This window comes from Labrus bergylta, chromosome 18, assembly GCF_963930695.1.
Source record: "Labrus bergylta chromosome 18, fLabBer1.1, whole genome shotgun sequence".
Taxonomy (NCBI): Eukaryota; Metazoa; Chordata; class Actinopteri; order Labriformes; family Labridae; genus Labrus; species Labrus bergylta.
The window spans coordinates 23,117,101-23,137,052 of NC_089212.1; the positions used below are offsets into that span (position 1 = coordinate 23,117,101).

The 19,952-nt window shown below is 37.5% G+C and overlaps 2 protein-coding genes and 1 long non-coding RNA gene across 6 annotated transcripts; 2 read left to right on the plus strand and 1 right to left on the minus strand.

Annotated features, from left to right (window-relative positions):
• The first annotated feature begins 80 nt into the window (after window positions 1-80).
• Window positions 81-10,960, plus strand: LOC109994575 (uncharacterized). The gene is made up of 10 exons (XM_065966093.1): window positions 81-203; window positions 1,473-1,558; window positions 2,610-2,687; window positions 3,063-3,167; window positions 4,026-4,112; window positions 4,412-4,525; window positions 7,855-7,941; window positions 8,234-8,347; window positions 9,199-9,285; window positions 9,627-10,960. The coding sequence occupies exons 2-10, from the start codon at window positions 1,512-1,514 to the stop codon at window positions 9,769-9,771; spliced, it is 864 nt and encodes a 287-aa protein (XP_065822165.1). The 5' UTR covers window positions 81-203; window positions 1,473-1,511; the 3' UTR covers window positions 9,772-10,960.
• Window positions 10,961-11,010: 50 nt separating this feature from the next.
• LOC109975814 (kelch domain-containing protein 1-like) lies at window positions 11,011-14,721 on the plus strand. Of its 4 annotated transcripts, none has more exons than XM_065966095.1 (6): window positions 11,011-11,112; window positions 11,417-11,530; window positions 12,775-12,845; window positions 13,038-13,155; window positions 13,918-14,030; window positions 14,361-14,717. In XM_065966095.1, exons 2-6 carry the CDS (start codon window positions 11,423-11,425, stop codon window positions 14,437-14,439), a joined length of 489 nt encoding a protein of 162 aa, XP_065822167.1. In that variant the 5' UTR covers window positions 11,011-11,112; window positions 11,417-11,422; the 3' UTR covers window positions 14,440-14,717. The 4 variants fall into 4 exon arrangements, with proteins under 4 accessions (XP_065822167.1, XP_065822166.1, XP_065822168.1 ...); XM_065966094.1 differs by having other exon boundaries at window positions 11,024-11,126; XM_065966096.1 differs by lacking the exon at window positions 11,011-11,112 and having other exon boundaries at window positions 11,423-11,530; window positions 13,940-14,030; window positions 14,361-14,719.
• Window positions 11,279-15,092, minus strand: LOC109975815 (uncharacterized). Its single transcript, XR_002277172.3, has 2 exons — window positions 14,939-15,092; window positions 11,279-11,506 (listed from the first exon to the last, which is right to left on the minus strand). It is a non-coding gene; the product is annotated as an uncharacterized lncRNA (long non-coding RNA).
• Window positions 15,093-19,952: the final 4,860 nt, after the last annotated feature.

A 19,952-nucleotide genomic window follows, 5' to 3' on the forward strand; every position in this document is an offset into this window, starting at 1 on the left:
CACATGCTTTTGGCACATCATCATCTTCACATTGTCATAAAATATCAGCACCCTGAAAAGATACTGCAAGAAACTGAAGAAAGAACCACACTGACGTGCAGGAAGTGTCTGCAGAGGAAAATACTTTCTACCCGAGAAGCTTGTTTCTCTCGCGAGATCTGGCAACAGTTACTTTCATTATCAATGTGTCGCGCCATCTAAAGGTAACGTTTATGCATGTTTTATGTTGCTTAAAAAAAGTAATTTATTTAATTGTGTCCTTCTGTTTGGAAAGTTTGTCAGAAAATGTATAGAGGACGTGTTTTCTTTATTTTATATCCGTGTTTTTACCACCGCTGATGTTGAAGAGATACATCCTGTGAGGCCTGAGAGATACGGATTGTAAACAAACAACATTTTTAGATGAAACTGAGAAATTAATCTGAGTTTGAGTGAACTCATACGGGTAAAGAATTCTTCATAAGCTTTATTTCAGTATTTAGAAGTTGGTTTAATGGTGTTTACTTTTTCATATCTTCAGAAGCTCGGGTACAAAATAAAGAAACACGTCAGCAGCCTTTACGCTATAAAACCTAAGATAACATTTGTTAGTCTACATATTGATAACTTTTATAAAAGTTGATTAATATTAAAGGACAATTTGACGTCATTATTTAAACCTACACTTTAGTTGGAACAACTTTTTTAGGTTAGACAAACAGGTTTATTTTGGGGCTTCTTTTGCCTTCATTTTAAGACAGGACAGTGGATAGAGTCAGAAATCAGAGAGAGAGAGAGAGAGGAATGACATGCGGGAGAGGAGCCACAGGTCGGATTCGAACCCGGGCCGCCCGCTTGGAGGTCCAAAGCCTCCGCTCATAACAATCACCAGACTACCAGCGCCTCCAGATGTTTATTTTAGAAGTCTGTTTAAATAAATAACTTTTAATAAATGTAGACTAGGCCTGTTGTACCATCCAGTGTTTCTAAATCCTCAAACTAATCAGATTTAGTTTATTTTATTGTTTGTTTTTTAGACTTTTAAAGGGAAAATCATGACGTGTGTTCTTGTTTTACATTTGAAATAAGTCTTAATATTTGTATATCTTCTGTACTGATTCTCTGCTCAGTCGGCTGTGAGCTTCATGACTTTAATCTGCAGCATTCACTGACCCTGACAGTGCAGGCAGACTTTGATTTATTTATTTTCCAAATTAAGCTTTAATAGAAACACATGTTTTAGTTTTAAATGTTGTTCTGAACTTGAAATATAAACACAGTCAGATCAGTGTGCTCTGGAAGTTTTAAAGTTGTGATTTAGGTACAAAAAAATATAATTCAGTACGTCTTAAAGTCCTTCTCTGAGAGCACCGACCTCCATTTGAGGAGTGGCTGAAGTGCAACAGTTTATTTCTATAATGATAAAGGTGTTTATTTGTGTGTGTCCGTTAAGGAGGAAATGGAGAATCCTAACTCTGCATTTTCTTTTTCAGCCCAGAGCCGTGCAGAGACCAGACTCTGAAGTACTCATTATGTCTGACTTAATGAGGAACCGCTGGTTAAAACACTGGCTTATGGAGTAAGTCAACATCATGTTGTTTTTTTTAATTTATTGATTATTTTTACAGAGGCAGCGCACGATTAAATGTAATTCCACCAGAGTTATCTAATAGCTAATTTACATTTGTTGTCCTTTAGATTTTTAACATCTATATGAGTGAACATTTCTGCTGTTAGTGTTTGACCTGAGGAGAAAACAGCATACTTCAAATCAAAGTTCATCTGGTTTAATCCTGTTCTCTGTGCTGAACATATTCACAAAGTCAATAAAAACGACCTCCTTTCTAGATGATTTAAATGACTCGACATAGTCAAGAGAAAAGAGGAGTCTTCTTTTTAAAGAGGAGACATCCATTCAGAGCGAACACAATCTGCTTTATATCATATTCTAAAAGGAACATCTGATGCATTCTTCATAGTTTCCCTGTAAGGACCAGTTGCTGCATGTGGTTTGATCACAAACAGTCAAATTTCCACAGTTTGCTTGTTCAGAGAAAAATATATGTAAATGTAAATCCATTGATAGGAAAGTACTTTTTAACTGAACTCTTCTGGTAATATGATTCCCACCCTGAGGTCTTCTTCTCAGCAGCAGAGCCAGAAAAACATTCAAAAGGGTTTTTCACTTTGTGGTGGTACATATTGTTTTTGGAATCAAGCAGTTTCTGGGTTTGATCTAATGACAGAAAGTTGTCAGATTCATCTGGTCCGTCCTTCAGGAGGGATTAGTCAAAGGAGAGAGAGAAGAATGCTACTGCCTCTGGTTTACATGTTGATAGAAAGGTAAACATTGACATTATAGCGTCATAAAGCAGACTCTGTTGCTTGTCAAAAAGGTTGAACCCCGGGTCGTCCACTTGGATGGCTTTAGCCTCCATACATGAGACGTTACGATCTGCTAGGTCATCAGTCACCTGTTTGTTGAACATTTTATAAAATGACAAAGAAAACTCATAACCTCTTTTGACTGATTCCACTGTTTTATATCATATTAAAGAATAATCTGGATTTTCTTTTGATATGAACTTTTTTCTGGTAAAGTTGCATCATAACCGTGTTTATTGTTACAGGGACGACTCCCAACTGAAGATAGATGGCGCTGAAGCAGCAGATGATGATATAGAGTCAGGATACTTATCTGTCAGTCAGTGAGTGAAATGTGCTTACATCTTATTCAGACTGACAGTTTTAAAAATATCAATATTTTGATGAGGCTTAACCGTATCAGTTAAAACTGACATCGAGTGCTTTCACAATATATATATAACACCTTTAAGTAATTTTCTGATTTCGAATCTCAAAACGCTGCTACTTTCATCAAACACTGGATGATGTTTTAATGTCCCAAATAGTCAGGTTGATCAGGTTTAAAGTTCATGTAAGAATCAGGAGTTTATCATTCAGAGTGAACTAAATCAAGTCTGACTGGATCGATGTTTAATTTAGAAGTTTTAGTTTTTTCATCTGTTGTTGTGGTTTGATATCTAACTATCTAATCTTTCTCTCTTTTTCGGCTTTCTCAGTGATCACGACCAATCATCACATCTGTCTTTTCAATCCCTCCGCAGTGATCGGTCAAAAAAAAAAAAAATTAATTTCCAAAGATTTGAAAAATACGACCCAGGCAGGTAAGTGTTTTCAACAATAAATCCTGACAGTCATGTTTGTACACACACACACACACACACTGAGTCTGTTTTGCTGCATGTTGAAAAAACAAATACAATCTCATGTTGAGTCGATCATGTTTGCACTCTGAAAACTTTCATCTGTCTTTATTATTTTCACAACAGGTTTGTTTTTCTAACTTTTTTTGCATCCTTCCAATCCGTGTTCAGGATCAGTTTCTGTGTGTAAATTGGTGGTGTTCCTTTAATGTGTAGTTTCAGTATAGCTAGCAGCGTATCAAACTCTGACATCCTGAAATACACCTGAAGTGATGCTGATCATTCTGCAGCTCTTTTATCAACAGGGGAAACTCTCCTGGCTCTTGTCTTGTTTTCAGGAGTGGGTGGACCCAGAGGTTTTTATTTCTTTATTTTTTAAGGACTGAAAGAATCACAAAGTCATCCTCACGGCTCGATGACTCCATTCTGTCTCACACTGACAATTTTCAGAATGAAGAGAAGAATGAACACATCTGAGTCAGAGTGTGAGGTTCCTGTGTAACGTTTTGATTGGATTACAGATCTGAAAAACACATTTTAAAAAAACAGACTCAGTGTGCAAAGACCTTAAAGATGAAACAACCCCCATGGTTGATGTAAAGCAAACGCCATGCTCCTGTTTAAAAGATGTTGAAGTGATGTTGAGTTTTCAAGTCAAATGTTTGACTGAAACATCAACACCTCCTCTCTACTTTGATCCTTTGTGTCATTCATGGAATAAAGAAACAACACAGTGTTTAATGTGTTGCTCAGTGTCTGCTTTGCTCTTCATATTTCATTTGTAATAAAGAAGCATCATCAGTGTGTCTCTTGTTGAAGGTATTACTACTGGCAATGTCTGCAGGAAGAGAAGAAACATATTCAAATCCGGGAAGAACGTTTTTTGGCCGACCTCCCACCTGATTGGTGAGTAAAATGTATTTACAACATATACAGTATGTATTCTTTCAGATGAAGCTATGAACATCAGTTAAATGTTTTTTTTCTTCTGAAAGGTAAATAGATTTTTGTTTTCACATATTTATAAAATTATTGTTCCTGCTGGTTCAGAAATATCTCATAAAAACTCAGGTTTGATTTCCATATGAGAAGCTGGGTTAATCATTCAGAGTGAACCAGATCAAGTCTGACTGGACTAATCTTGAAGTTTTTCATCTGTTGTTGTGGTTTGATATCTAACTATCTAATCTTTCTCTCTTTTTCAGCTTTCTCAGTGATGACGACCAATGGCCACGTCCATTTGATCCATTCCTCCGCAGTGATCGGTCAAAAGAAAAGATAATAAATTTTCAAAAATTAAAACAATGCGACCCACTCATGTAAGTGTTTTCAGCAATTTATCTTGACAGTGATGTGTGCGCCATTACAAAAGTGCTGCATGTTTGAAAAACAAATACAATCTCATGTTGAATCAATCATGTTCGTTTTCGTCTCGAGACTATCTCGCCACCCTATTTCATTACACGTATGGGATATGATACCTTGTTCGTCAGAGTCCGTTGATATTTCTTTAAGAAACAACGGCTTACCAGGTCACGCCCCACAGCTCATCTATAAAGCCCCTGTGCTGGCGTGCAATCATTGATTGTTTGATCTCCACTTGAGTGCAGGGTTTTTCCTGGCTCAGAATGGGCCTTTGGGGGTGACTATACGCGCTGTAGGAAACATTTGTTCCTATTACAGTATAGTCTGTGAGTCTGTATTACCTTATTTGACAGAAATCTGTGCATTTCCTGTTATTTCTGACCATTTCATAAATAATATTATCATTATGCTTACGTTACTAAAACCCCAATTAAATCAGGTAAAGAATTTGTTTTTTATTGCAACAGTGAAACAGAGGAGAGGGATTTTGAGGGAGAGGGGTGTAATGAGATTGGGAGAGGGGAGGTCACATCCTCAGTGCATTTCACCCTCTTCCTATGATGGCTGCTCTTTACCTTTAAATTGTGTTTTAGTTTTACATACACATTTGTTTAAGTACATTTATTTGAGTCTGTAGGGACTTGGGTTGGGAATCGGAGGGTCGCTGGTTCAAGTCCCGGCATGGACCAAGTCCGGAAATTGGCCTGGTAACTGGAGAGGTGCCAGTCCACTTCCTGAGCACTGCCAAGGTGCCCTTGAGCAAGGCACCTAACCGCCCTACCAGCTCAGGAGTGTCCACTGTGGGCAGCCCCCTCACTCTGAGACCTCTCCATTAGTGTATGTCCATAGGATCCTGTTTGTGCATGTGTGTGTATTTCGGACTATGTTTGCTAGACAGAGTGTAAAAACGAATTTCCCCTTTTCTGCGTGCCCCCGTGATGACCCGTCTGCAGACAGCAGAGCAGCAGGGACAAGTAGCCGCAGCTACATCATACGCGGTTTAGTATAGTTTTAACATGACTGTTGGGATAAATATTTACCGCCATGAAGTGCATTGCTCTTTGAAATTAACTCGCCAAACAGAAAATCAACCCTCATTTAGCGCTCGTGGGTGTCAGCGGAGCGTCCAGAACCAAAAGAAACAAACAGTCAATCAGCTGGCTATCCAGCTCGAGCCACATGCGTAAATGGACGAGAGGGGAGATGACTGCTAGAAGTCAAAGACGTCGTATTTAAGTTTATGTTCTGCTCGTTCAACAGTCGTTTGATGTATTGATATTTTTAACATAAATTCAGAGAGGATTTGATTTGCAATTTGAATTGTCTTTTTTTTCTTTTGGCGCTCGTGATTTTCCTTTGGCGCTGGGTAAAACCTCTTTGGGGGGCGCCAAAGAATTCTCTATGCAGGAAGAACCCTGGAGTGTGAGTGAATTGTCTACTTAATCTGTGAGATTTTTGAAAAGTTCATGAAAAAAGAGAAGAAAGTAAAAAGAATTGAAAAGGTTGATCAGCAGTCAGATCCACCTGGGCTCGATCTCAGGGGACCTGACCAGGCACTCCAGGGGCTCTAGACGGGCAAGAGCTCCGATGCCTCAGTCACGGTCCACACCAGAAGTCCAGACATGGGGGCCGGGGGATCTTAGGCCCCAACTGGAAGCCTTCCGTAGGCGTAATAATCTCCGTTGGGGGAGAGCAGGAGGGCCATTCGCTATGGCTCATGGGCCGCCAAGGCATCCCCCTCCCTCCTGACAATTCCAGAGCCCTGGCATGCCAGCCTCCCCTGTCGGCCTGTTATGGGGAAGCCTGGTTAGCCTTGGGGGCAGATCCGTGGGTGGTGTCTACCATGACCCATGGTTGAGATTGTCAACCTTCACCACTGTGAACGACCCTCAGCATGCGCAGATACTGCAGGTAGAACTGTCCACTCTCTTGGGGAAAAGGGCCATAAGAGAGATAGAGCGAGGGGATCAACAGGCCAGGGTTTTCTCCCCTTATTTTTTGGTCCCCAAGCGAGATGAGTGTCTTCGTCCTATTCTGGACCTCCAGGGGCTCAACAAGTTTCTTCGCCCCCTGAGGTGCAGGCCGCTTACAGTTTCCAGGGTGGGGCAGGCCATTGCTGCCAGAGACTGGTTTTCCACCCTAGATCTCAAGGATGCATACCTTCAGATTCCCATCAGATTCCCATCTGGAAGGGCCATTGGCACTTCCTGAGGTTCGCCCCGACGGCAGAATATTTGAGTTTCGTGCCCTGCCTTTTGGCAGATCTTTAGCTCTTTAGACATTCACCAGGTGCATGGATGCAGTACTGGCACCCATGAGGCAGCAGGGGCTCAGGGTCCTGAATTATCTGGACGACTGGTTAGTTTGTGCGTCCTCAGAGGAACAATGTCCCCTCCATGGGGCTCTTCTCCTGAACCACAAAAAGAGCAAGCTCCAGCCTTCACAGGTGACAACATTTATTGGCATGGTTCATTTAGCACATTAGGGTGGGACATGCTCTGGGGCCAGTGGTCTATTGCCAGCTGGTCTTCACAGATGCCTCCCCAACAGGTTTGGGAAATCTCCCTCAGTGGATTTCTACCGAGACTGAGAGGCCATCATGTCATCGTCAGGATGGAAAGCACAGTGACAGCTGCTTACATAAACAGGCAGGGGTTTCCTGTGCTCTCCCCTCCTATGCAAACAGGCGACCATTCTGTGGCAATGGGCTTACCCCCTCTTCTGCTCTCTGAGAGCCGTACATGTTCTGGGTCTGTTAAACTCAGCTGGGACATAATGCCAAGAGGGGGCCCACAACCTGGGGAGTGGAGACTTCATCCACAGGTGGTCAAGGAAATCTGGTGTCACCTGGGCAAAGCAGAAGTCGACCAGTTTGCTTCAAGAAAGTCGGCCCATTGTCCTCTCTTCTTCTCCTTGAGAAACGACCATCCTCCCATGGGGTGCGATGCCTTGGCACATCCCACCCCATCTCCTTCGGCCCCTTCTCCGAAAGGTGCAGTTGGATTGCACACCAGCACAGGGGCTTAATAGATGAGCTGTGGGGTGTTAAGCTGGTGTGTATTAAAGAAATATCCACGGACTCTGACGAGCAAGGGATCATATCACGTACATGTAATGTAACGGGGTAGAGAGATAGTCTCTTCACTCAGAGAACCAAGGTAACGAAGTAACCCTACGTTTAGACACTATCTGAAAACTTTCATCTGTCTTTATTATTTTCAACACAGGTTAAATTTTTTTCACTTTTTTTGCATCCTTCCAATTCATGTTTCTCTTGTTGCAGGGATCAATATTGGCAAAGTCTGCAGGAACTGAGGAAATTTATTCAAATCCGAGAAGCAAGTGCTTTGGCCCGCATCTCTACTGATTTGTGAGTCAAATTTATTTAAACATACATTCTTTCAGATGAAGGTATGAACATCATTTAAATGTTTTTTTCTCAAGCAAAGGTAAATAGATTTTTGTTTTCACATATATTTAAAATTATTGTTCCTGCTGGTTCAGAAATATCCCATTTAAAAAACTCAGGTTTGATTTCCATATGAGAAGCTGGGTTAATCATTCAGAGTGAACCAGATCAAGTCTGACTGGACTAATCTTGAAGTTTTTCATCTGTTGTTGTGGTTTGATATCTAACTATCTAATCTTTCTCTCTTTTTCAGCTTTCTCAGAGATGATGACCAATCGTCATGTCTGTCTGATCTATCCCTCCACAGTGATTGGTCAAAAGGAAAAATTATCAATTTTAAAAGATTAGAAAAAAGCAACGCAGTCCTGTAAGTGTTTTCAACATTGAATCCTGACAGTCATGTTTGTACACACACACACTGAGTCTGTTTTGCTGGATGTTGAAAAAACAAATACAATCTCATGTTGAGTCGATCATGTTTGCACTCTGAAAACTTTCATCTGTCTTTATTATTTTCACAACAGGTTTGTTTTTCTAACTTTTTTTTGCATCCTTCCAATCCGTGTTCAGGATCAGTTTCTGTGTGTAAATTGGTGGTGTTCCTTTAATGTGTAGTTTCAGTATAGCTAGCAGTGTATCAAACTCTGACATCCTGAAATACACCTGAAGTGATGCTGATCATTCTGCAGCTCTTTTATCAACAGGGGAAACTCTCCTGGCTCTTGTCTTGTTTTCAGGAGTGGGTGGACCCAGAGGTTTTTATTTATTTATTTTTTAAGGACTGAAAGAATCACAAAGTCATCCTCACGGCTCGATGACTCCATTCTGTCTCACACTGACAATTTTCAGAATGAAGAGAAGAATGAACACATCTGACTCAGAGTGTGAGGTTCCTGTGTAACGTTTTGATCGGATTACAGATCTGAAAAACACATTTTAAAAAAACAGACTCAGTGTGCAAAGACCTTAAAGATGAAACAACCCCCATGGTTGATGTAAAGCAAACGCCATGCTCCTGTTTAAAAGATGTTGAAGTGATGTTGAGTTTTCAAGTCAAATGTTTGACTGAAACATCAACACCTCCTCTCTACTTTGATCCTTTGTGTCATTCATGGAATTAAGAAACAACACAGTGTTTAATGTGTTGCTCAGTGTCTGCTTTGCTCTTCATATTTCATTTGTAATAAAGAAACATCATCAGTGTGTCTCTTGTTGCAGGTATCAAGCATGGCAACGTCTGCAGGAACTGAGGGAACTGTTTCAAATCGAAGAAGAAAGTGTTTTTGACGACCTCCCACCTGATTGGTGAGTAAAATGTATTTACAACATATACAGTATGTATTCTTTCAGATGAAGCTATGATCATCATTTAAATGTTTTTTTCTTAAGGTAAGGATCTTTGTTGTCATGTCTCTATTGTTCATGAATGAATGTCTATTTCATATCTTAATTATGAAATTTTGTAAATAGACATTTTAAACCGTTTAGACCGTCTTCTCCTTCAGAGAAAATGACATGATGACACAAAGTAAAAATAACGTGTTTCTTTTTTTTACACTTCAATCATATTAAAAAAAATAGCTGCTTTTGATTTTAATGTTTATTTTGATGAAGAATAATCACACAATGCTTGTTACTCCATGCAGGATGGAGGAGGAAGAGGAGGAGGTGGTGGAGGCGGAAGAGGAGGAAGAGGAAGAGGAGGAGGGGGTGGAGGCGGAAGGGGAGGAAGAGGAGGAGGTGGTGGAGGCGGAAGGGGAGGAAGAGGAAGAGACCAAATCCGTGATCTAAAAGTCTGAACTTTGCGTCCAGACTTTGGGCTGACTGGTTGTTTGAAATCCATGTTGAGTATAATGATCTGTAGCTCTTTTTGTGACAGCTTGATTTGGATACAAATTAATGTAAATGATAAGATTCGTTGCTCACATAAGACTGTTATTTTTTATTATCCTACTGTCATCATCTTTGTAATCATTCTTTAATTCTCTCTCTTGGATTATTTTCTCTTCGACTGATTTTGAGGTCCTCGAAGTTATTATGCACCTTCCTGTATTTTAGTCACTTTCAAACTCTATAATTAATAATACTTCTGTGTTAAAGTGTTTTCTTTGTCAAGGTTCATACAGTAAATACAGGAGTTGTATTACTGAGTTCTAATCATTGTGCCAATTAAAAAATGTGGAAATACTTTAAGACAAAATCTGAGAAGAAGCACTAAAGTCTGAGTAACATCTTTTTAACAGTATTTCATTACGCTGGAAGTACGGTGGCTGGGAAGTGCAAACCAAAAATACAAAGTGTGAAATACTTTTGCAAAGCTTGAGAAAAATGTAAACAAAATTACAAAAGCAACACACTTGAATCAAAGACCAAACTTATTTACATTTTAAACACATTTAAAAGGTTTCAAACACTTTAAGAGCGATGAGACAAATTTACAAACGTCAGAAAGGGGAATGTACCAAATGCAGGAAGCAGTCAATGAATCTGTTTTCACATATACACTGTTTAAAATGATTTCACGAGGACTGCTCCAGATATTCTCCTGACCTGACTGTTCACATATGCTCCTCACAGCAGGAGACTATCAATGTCATGGATTTGTCTATTTTTCAAGACATGTATAATAAAAAATGAACTGAGGCAAGCTCTGAGCTCCGTTACCATGACAATTACAAATGTTTGTCTATGTATAATCTCATAATATACAAAGTATACATTATAAAAAGAAGTGTACAATTATTTCAGATTAAGTTTTTTCCATATCAATAATCAATTTTATATTGTTTTATTCGTTTTGTGTATTTGTTGTTGGGGAGGGGGTCAGGATGTTTTTTATCTAAAACTGTGACCACTTGATTATCACCTTCTGCTGGCAATACTGCTGTACTGTCATAAAGAAAAATCTATGAATACAGTTAAAAAAATAAAAGTAATTTTTGTTTTCTAATACAATAAAATAAAATCTGTTCGAACATCATGCATATGGACAATGAGGTATTTTATTTTGAAAAGAGAAAGCCGGAAGTGGTTTTATTTTGCAGCAGTTGTTATGACAGTAAGAAGAGACATTTTTGGCCGCCGTTGTTTTGAGATTCACATCATGAGAAAATAACTCTTAGGCATTTTAAGGTGCGCAGTGTCACGTGAGTATAACGATATGTGATTTTAAAAGCACGTGTGTAAATCTTGACTGTGACGTAATGACGTTTGTTGATTGTTTTACCGACTACCGTGTGACGTCAGCCCTCCCAGCTGTCTGTAACGTTGCGTAAACTCAGTTTCTGTAGAGAAAACAGGAGATTTAAATCATTTTATTTGTTAAGCTCACAGCAACAACATGTAGAAACGAATGACGCTTTCGATTTGATATTTTTAGACAGATTTGTTTAATTTTAGGCTCAAAGACTCGTCTTCGTTGTCTGTTTTGAAGCAGCCAGTCATGGATTCCGCTTTTGAGAGGCACTGCTCGGAGCTGGTGGCCCGGGAGAGGAGCGGACACACGGCCGTGGTGGAGGACAGCCTGCTGTATGTGTGGGGGGGATACATGGTGAGAAACAACCAACAAACGACTTTCTCAAGATTCTCATGTGTCTGCAGCCGCAAGCAGTGTGACACTTAGAGATAACTTAAAGTCTGCAAAGGGATACAATCATTTATAAAAGTGAAGTAAGCAATTCAAATAAAACAAAATACAAACAGTTATAAAACAGGCAGCATACTATGGAAGCCCATTTCAGCCAGTTAAAAAAATAAAAATGAAAATAATAAAGTCATAATAATGAGATAAAAAGTTGAAATTATGAGATATAAAGTCATAATAATGAGATAAAATGTCAAAATTATGAGATATAAAGTCGAAATTATGAGATATTAAGTCATAATAATGAGATAAAATGTCAAAATTATGAGATATAAAGTCATAATAATGAGATAAAATGTCAAAATTATGAGATATAAAGTCGAAATCATGAGATATTAAGTCATAATAATGAGATAAAAAGTCAAAATAATGAGATAATAGGACAGCAGTAAATACTCATGTAGTGTTCCTTGTTCTCAAATATCATACTTTAGAGATATAAATTAACACATTCTTTTTATTCTGCATCCTTCATCAAAACATGATAAAGTGACAACAGTGCTCAATACCAGAGCCCGACCGATTGATCTGCAAGCCGATAATATCGGCCGATATTAGCACATCCAGTGACTATCGGTATCAGCTAATTTTAGTGCAGCTATGCGCTGATATTACTCGATTTATTCACCAGTCAAATAGCATTTCAGTTGAGCATCATTGTATTACACTAGCAGTTCTCTGTCACCAGCAGAGGGCGCTACATGGATTACAACAAGCATCATCACTCTCCAGAGTGTCAAGAGGTGAAGCAATCTTTTCTAAAAGTGTTTGATGACTGCATTTAAGGGATCAGCGCAATAAATGTGTTTATCCATCTCTATCTATCTCTACAGATCGAAATACAATCTGAGAAAGACATCGGCCGATATATCGGTATCGTTTTCTCTCTCTCCCTAATATCGTTATCAGACACAAAAAACCTGTATCGGTTAGGCTCTATTTATAACACATTAAAAAACATTGATTTTTAAATTCTGTAAAGACACATGGTGCCCTAAGAAAAACGGTTTCACTCTGACCTTAAAGTTTATTCAGCAGACGACAACTTTCAGCTTTGATGTTTTTTCATGTTGATAATTTACTCACATAATCACAAACAAAGAGAAGTGTTATCGTTGTTTTTAACTTTAATGGAGGTGTTGTATTTTCAGTCAGTCGCTGATGATGAAGTGTTTCTACCCAATGATGAAATCTGGGCGTACGACCTCGAACAAGGCTCATGGTAAGAACACTGATTACTTCATATTGATTGTGTTTATGTCTGTCAGGAGACAAAAGTCTTTTTTAAAAACACTTTTCTGTCATAATGATCCTCTAAATATCTTTCTGCTGTCTGATCGTTGGTGTGAAATGTGTCCTGACATGATTACGAGTTGTTTATTCACTATTTTTATTTTAAATAATCATTTTGAAGGAAAGTGTTTCACATGCCAGGGGAAGTCCCTCCCTCCATGTCTGGGACCTGCAGCTGCTCCCTGGATGGTCACATGTACATATTTGGAGGCTGCGATGACTTCGGACAGACCAATCAGGTGAGGCTGAGAACTGCTAGAGATGCACCCGTCCACTTTTGTTCAGTTCTGATCTGATTCAGACTCAAATGTTCGGCCAACAGCAACTGATTCAGATATTTAAAAACATAATAAATAGTGTTATTGTTGTGGTTGGTATTATGTGTAAGCTGTAGTAAACCCAGCATAGCATTTCTTACTGAAAGAGAAAAAAAACAAAAAAAACCATAAAATTAAAATGATTCCAAAGAAACTAATCTGAACTTTGTGCTGGCTTCAAATACAAACAGGAAGCAGCAACAACTGTCAGGATTTTCAAATGAAATCTTTTAAACTGAAATTGTGAGAATCCTTTTAGAAGGAGCTGTACCAACTTGTCTGAACGTCGTCATGGAGACGATTTGTGGACACTCCTTACAGTTCAGTCTGAACGTCTTCAAAGTGAGCCTGAGCGAGCCGAGTGGTCGCCTTCACTTTAACATTCACACATTCTGAAATGACTTCGGTGAGCTTAAGAGCATTTTAAGACAGCAAATAAAATATAAAATTTGCCTTAAGGGTGTGAGTGTCTTGCTGTGTAAAAAAAAATATATAAATATATATTTTGTAGCAGGACGGCCTGCAACAGGAAACACCTCATCGGCTCTACAGATAATTCTGCAACATTTCACGTTTCAAACATTTCTGCCCTTTGATTCTTGTGATCATCAGTTCGCTGATGGTCAGAGGTCAGAGTTGAACAGAGTCGACATGAAGCAGTGATCAGTGTTTGACTTCAAACAGATCTATTGTGTCAACCTGACAGACGGCAAATACACATGGAGGAAGATCACGCACCAGGTTGGCTCGGCTCCCTCACCTCGAGACAAACTGTCCTCCTGGGTTTACAAAGGAAGGTGAGTGAGAGACGGACTTTTAGTCTGCCGTCTTTCTCCAGCACTTTGTTACTGAAGGCTGCAGCTTTCACTTTTATTCTCACTGATCAGAGCAGTCATGAGGAGGATCGAACACTGACTCATAGATGCTGTTTGTTTGTGCTATGAATCTATGGATCTGGTGTTTGCATCCTTTGACTTCAAGTTGAAAACCTTTTGTTTATTTATATTATGGTTTAATATGATGATAGAGGAAAAGGAGAGTCAGTCTGAACACATGTTCAAGCTGTTTCCAAGTTAAAGGCTTTTTTTAAGGTTTAATTTTGGACTTTTTTTATGCCTTTATTTTAGAGACAGGATAGAGAGTCAGAAATCCAGGAGAGATTGGAGGACTGTAGCCTCCATACTTAGGGCACGCACTAACCACTAGGCTACCGGCGCCCCTTGTTCTACACAGTATTGTATCAATATAGTGTTACATCAATTGTTTCCTGTTTGTTTGGTGCTCCCTCTGGTGACTTCTGTTGATTTCACCTGGCTGTCAGCACCTGTAGACCATTAGGCTGAGTCTATTTAGGCAAGGCCTCCTAATTAACCACTCTCTCTCCCAACTTCACAGCACCAACACCTCAGTAGTTTGTTTCCTGGTTTTTCAGGTACTTTATGTTTAATTGTCAATAAACTAAAAACTAAGAACTTACAACCTTTGTGTTGTGTCCCTGATTATGTTCTGCATTTGAGCCAGCCGTAACAATAGACAGAAAATGATGGACCGAGAGCGGTTTATACGAAGTGACAGATATTACAGTTGCTGTGGTAACGTTAGCTTTGTTTCTATGGATTCTACATGAACGGTAATAACGTTCAAATATCACTAAAGCCCACGTTAACACATTCAAATCCTTATTAAATAATTTAAAATAACATACGGCCGTAGTATAAGTCCCCGCATCTTAAAGCCGGCGGACACTTTCGTCTTTATTTTGCGAGACACGTCCATGTTTGTTGCTGTGCAACTCAAGAGTTGGCAGTAAATATTTACTTCCGCGTATATTACGTCACTTCCGCTGAAGATTCACACGCTTGAATATGCAACAAAAAAAAAAGCAGAAAAGGCAAAAACATACAAATATTACTAGATTAGGGCCACGTTAAACATTTTTATCTTTTTTATTTCGAGATTAAAGTCTTTAATTTACGAGATTAAAGTCTTTAATTTACGAGATTAAAGTCTTTAATTTACGAGATTAAAGTCTTTAATTTATGAGAAAAAGTTGTTAATTTACGAGATTGAAGTCTTTAATTTACGAGAAAAAGTCTTTAATTTACGAGATTAAAGTCTTTAATTTACGAGAAAAAGTTGTTAATTTACGAGATTAAAGTCCTTAATTTACGAGATTAAAGTCTTTAATTTACGAGATTAAAGTCTTTAATTTACGAGAAAAAGTCTTTAATTTACGAGATTAAAGTCTTTAATTTATGAGAAAAAGTTGTTAATTAACGAGATTAAAGTCTTTAATTTACGAGAAAAAGTCTTTAATTTACGAGATTAAAGTCTTTAATTTACGAGAAAAAGTCGTTAATTTACGAGATTAAAGTCTTTAATTTTACGAGATTAAAGTCTTTAATTTACGAGAAAAAGTTGTTAATTTATGAGATTAAAGTCTTTAATTTACGAGATTAAAGTCTTTAATTTACGAGAAAAAGTCTTTAATTTACGATATTAAAGTCTTTAATTTACGACAATAAAGTCGCTAATTTACAAGATTAAAGTCTTCAATTTACGAGATTAAAGTCTTTAACTCACGAGAATAAAGTCGTTAATTTATGAGATTAAAGTCGCTAATTTACGAGATTAAAGTCTTTAATTTACGAGAAAAAGTTGTTAATTTACGAGATTAAAGTCTTTAATTTACGAGATTAAAGTCTTTAATTTACGACAATAAAGTCGCTAATTTACGAGATTAAAGTCTTCAATTTACGAGATTAAAGTCTTTAAATCACGAGAATAAAGTCGTTAATTTACGAGATTAAAGTCGCTAATTTACGAGATTAAAGTCTTTAATTTACGAGAATAAAGTCGTTAATTTACGAGATTAAAGTCTTTAATTTACGAGAATAAAGTCTTTAATTTACGAGATTAAAGTCTTTAATTTTAATTTTCTTTAAAGTTGTTAATTTACGAGATTAAAGTCCTTAATTTACGAGATTAAAGTCTCTAATTTACGAGAAAAAGTCGTTAATTTACGAGATTAAAGTCTTTAATTTTACGAGATTAAAGTCTTTAATTTACGAGAAAAAGTTGTTAATTTATGAGATTAAAGTCTTTAATTTACGAGATTAAAGTCTTTAATTTACGAGAAAAAGTCTTTAATTTACGAGATTAAAGTCTTTAATTTACGACAATAAAGTCGCTAATTTACGAGATTAAAGTCTTCAATTTACGAGATTAAAGTCTTTAACTCACGAGAATAAAGTCGTTAATTTATGAGATTAAAGTCGCTAATTTACGAGATTAAAGTCTTTAATTTACGAGAAAAAGTTGTTAATTTACGAGATTAAAGTCTTTAATTTACGAGATTAAAGTCTTTAATTTACGACAATAAAGTCGCTAATTTACGAGATTAAAGTCTTCAATTTACGAGATTAAAGTCTTTAAATCACGAGAATAAAGTCGTTAATTTACGAGATTAAAGTCGCTAATTTACGAAATTAAAGTCTTTAATTTACGAGAATAAAGTCGTTAATTTACGAGATTAAAGTCTTTAATTTACGAGAATAAAGTCGTTAATTTACGAGATTAAAGTCTTTAATTTACGAGAATAAAGTTGTTAATTTACAAGATTAAAGTCGTTAATTTACGAGAGAAAAGTCGTTAATTTACGAGATGAAAACTAAATTAACGAGTTCGAGACCAGCCTGCACGAAAATTATGAAAGTAGAACTCTTAAAGTCTTTAAAGAATAAAATAATAAAGTGGTTATTTTAGTCTATATCAGAAGAGCAGCAGCATCCTGTTTTCAAATGACAAACATGGAGCATCTTGTCCTAAAGGTTTCACTAATAAGGAAATAGGCTACTTCCTTGTGTTGTCGGTAAAACAGTTAGTTCAAGAGAAGTTTTCACTTCAATTTGCAAGACCTTGTTTGTCTGTCAAATGATGAAGAGGACACAAACTGTCTGCACATGAGACACTTTAACAAGGCAGACAGATAACAGACACAAATAGTTGTGTTGGGGCTTTACTTATGCAGATATGAAACTACACATGCTTTTGGCACATCATCATCTTCACATTGTCATAAAATATCAGCACCCTGAAAAGATACTGCAAGAAACTGAAGAAAGAACCACACTGACGTGCAGGAAGTGTCTGCAGAGGAAAAGACTTTCTACCTGAGAAGCTTGTTTCTCTCGTGAGATCTGGCAACAGTTACTTTCATTATCAATGTGTCGCACTTTGTATTTCTCCATCTAAAGGTAACGTTTATGCATGTTTTATGTTGCTTAAAAGAAGTAATTTATGTTTATTTGTGTCCTTCTGTTTGGAAAGTTTGTCAGAAAATGTATAGAGGACGTGTTTTCTTTATTTTATATCCGTGTTTTTACCACCACTGATGTTGAAGAGATACATCCTGTGAGGCCTGAGAGATACGGATTGTAAACAAACAACATTTTAGACGAAACTGAGAAATTAATCTAAGTTTGAGTGAACTCATACGGGTAAAGAATTCTTCATAAGCTTTATTTCAGTATTTAGAAGTTGGTTTAATGGTGTTTACTTTTTCATATCTTCAGAAGCTCGGGTACAAAATAAGGAAACACGTCAGCAGCCTTTATGCTATAAAACCTAAGATAACATTTGTTAGTCTACATATTGATAACTTTTAGAAAACATAAAAGTTGATTAATATTAAAGGACAATTTGACGTCATTATTTAAACCTACACTTTAGTTTGAATAACTTTTTTAGCTTAGACAAAAAGGTTTATTTTGGGTTTTTAAGCCTTCATTTTAAGACAGGACAGTGGATAGAGTCAGAAATGAGAGAGAGAGAGAGAGAGAGAGAGAGAGAGAGAGAGCGGGGAATGACATGCGGGAGAGGAGCCACAGGTCGGATTCGAACCTTGGCCGCCCGCTTGGAGGTCCACAGTAGTCTACATGTAGCGCTCATAACAATCACCAGACTACCAGCGCCCCCAGATGTTTATTTTAGAAGTCTGTTTAAATAAATAACTTTTAATAAATGTAGACTAGGCCTGTTGTACCATCCAGTGTTTCCAAATCCTCAAACTAATCAGATGTAGTTTATTTTATTGTTTGTTTTTTAGACTTTTAAAGGGAAAATCATGACGTGTGTTCTTGTTTTACATTTGAAATAAGTCTTAATATTTGTATATCTTCTGTACTGATTCTCTGCTCAGTCGGCTGTGAGCTTCATGACTTTAATCTGCAGCATTCACTGACCCTGACAGTGCAGGCAGACTTTGATTGATTTATTTATTTTTCAAATTAAGTTTGAGTTTAAATGTTGTTCTGAACTTGAAATATAAACACAGTCAGATCAGTGTGCTCTGGAAGTTTTAAAGTTGTGATTTAGGTACAAAAAATATAATTAAAGTCTTAAAGTCCTTCTCTGAGAGCACCGACCTCCATTTGTGGAGTGGCTGAAGCACAACAGTTTCCTTCTATAATGATAAAGGTGTTTATTTGTGTGTGTCCGTTAAGGAGGAAATGGGGAATTCTCTTTTTCAACCCAGAGCCGTGCAGAGACCAGAGTCTGAAGAACTCAGTATGCCTGACTCAGTGAGGAACCACAGGTTAAAACACTGGTTTAATGAATAAGTCAACATCACGTTATTTAGATTTTTAACATCTATATGAGTGAACAATTCTGCTGTTAGTCTTTGACCTGAAGAGAAAACAGCATACTTCAAATCAAAGTTCATCTGGTTTAATCCTGTTCTCTGTGCTGAACATATTCACAAAGTCAATAAAAACGACCTCCTTTCTAGATGATTTAAACGACTCGACATAGTCAAGAGAAAAGAGGAGGCTTCTTTTTAAAGAGGAGACATCCATTCAGAGCGAACACAATCTGCTTTATATCATATTCTAAAAGGAACATCTGATGCATTCTTCATAGTTTCCCTGTAAGGACCAGTTGCTGCATGTGGTTTGATCTCAAACAGTCAAATTTCCACAGTTTGCTTGTTCAGAGAAAAATATATGTAAATGTAAATCCACTGATAGGAAAGTACTTTTTAACTGAACTCTTCTGGTAATATGATTCCCACCCTGAGGTCTTCTTCTCAGCAGCAGAGCCAGAAAAACATTCAAAAGGGTTTTTCACTTTGTGGTGGTACATATTGTTTTTGGAATCAAGCAGTTTCTGGGTTTGATCTAATGACAGAAAGTTGTCAGATTCATCTGGTCCGTCCTTCAGGAGGGATTAGTCAAAGGAGAGAGAGAAGAATGCTACTGCCTCTGGTTTACATGTTGATAGAAAGGCAAACATTGACATTATACCGTCATAAAGTAGACTCTGTTGCTTGTCAAAAAGGTTGAACCCCGGGTCGTCCACTTGGATGGCTTTAGCCTCCATACATGAGACGTTACGATCTGCTAGGTCATCAGTCACCTGTTTGTTGAACATTTTATAAAATGACAAAGAAAACTCATAACCTCTTTGACTGATTCCACTGTTTTATATCATATTTAAAAATAATCTGGATTTTCTTTTGATATGAACTTTTTTCTGGTGAAGTTGCATCATAACCGTGTTTATTGTTACAGGCCCAACTCGACCTCCACCCAACTGAAGATAGATGGCGCTGAAGCAGCAGATGATTATAAAGACTCAGGATTCTCATCTGTCAGTCAGTGAGTGAAATGTGCTTACATCTTATTCAGACCGACAGTTTTAAAAATATCAATATTTTG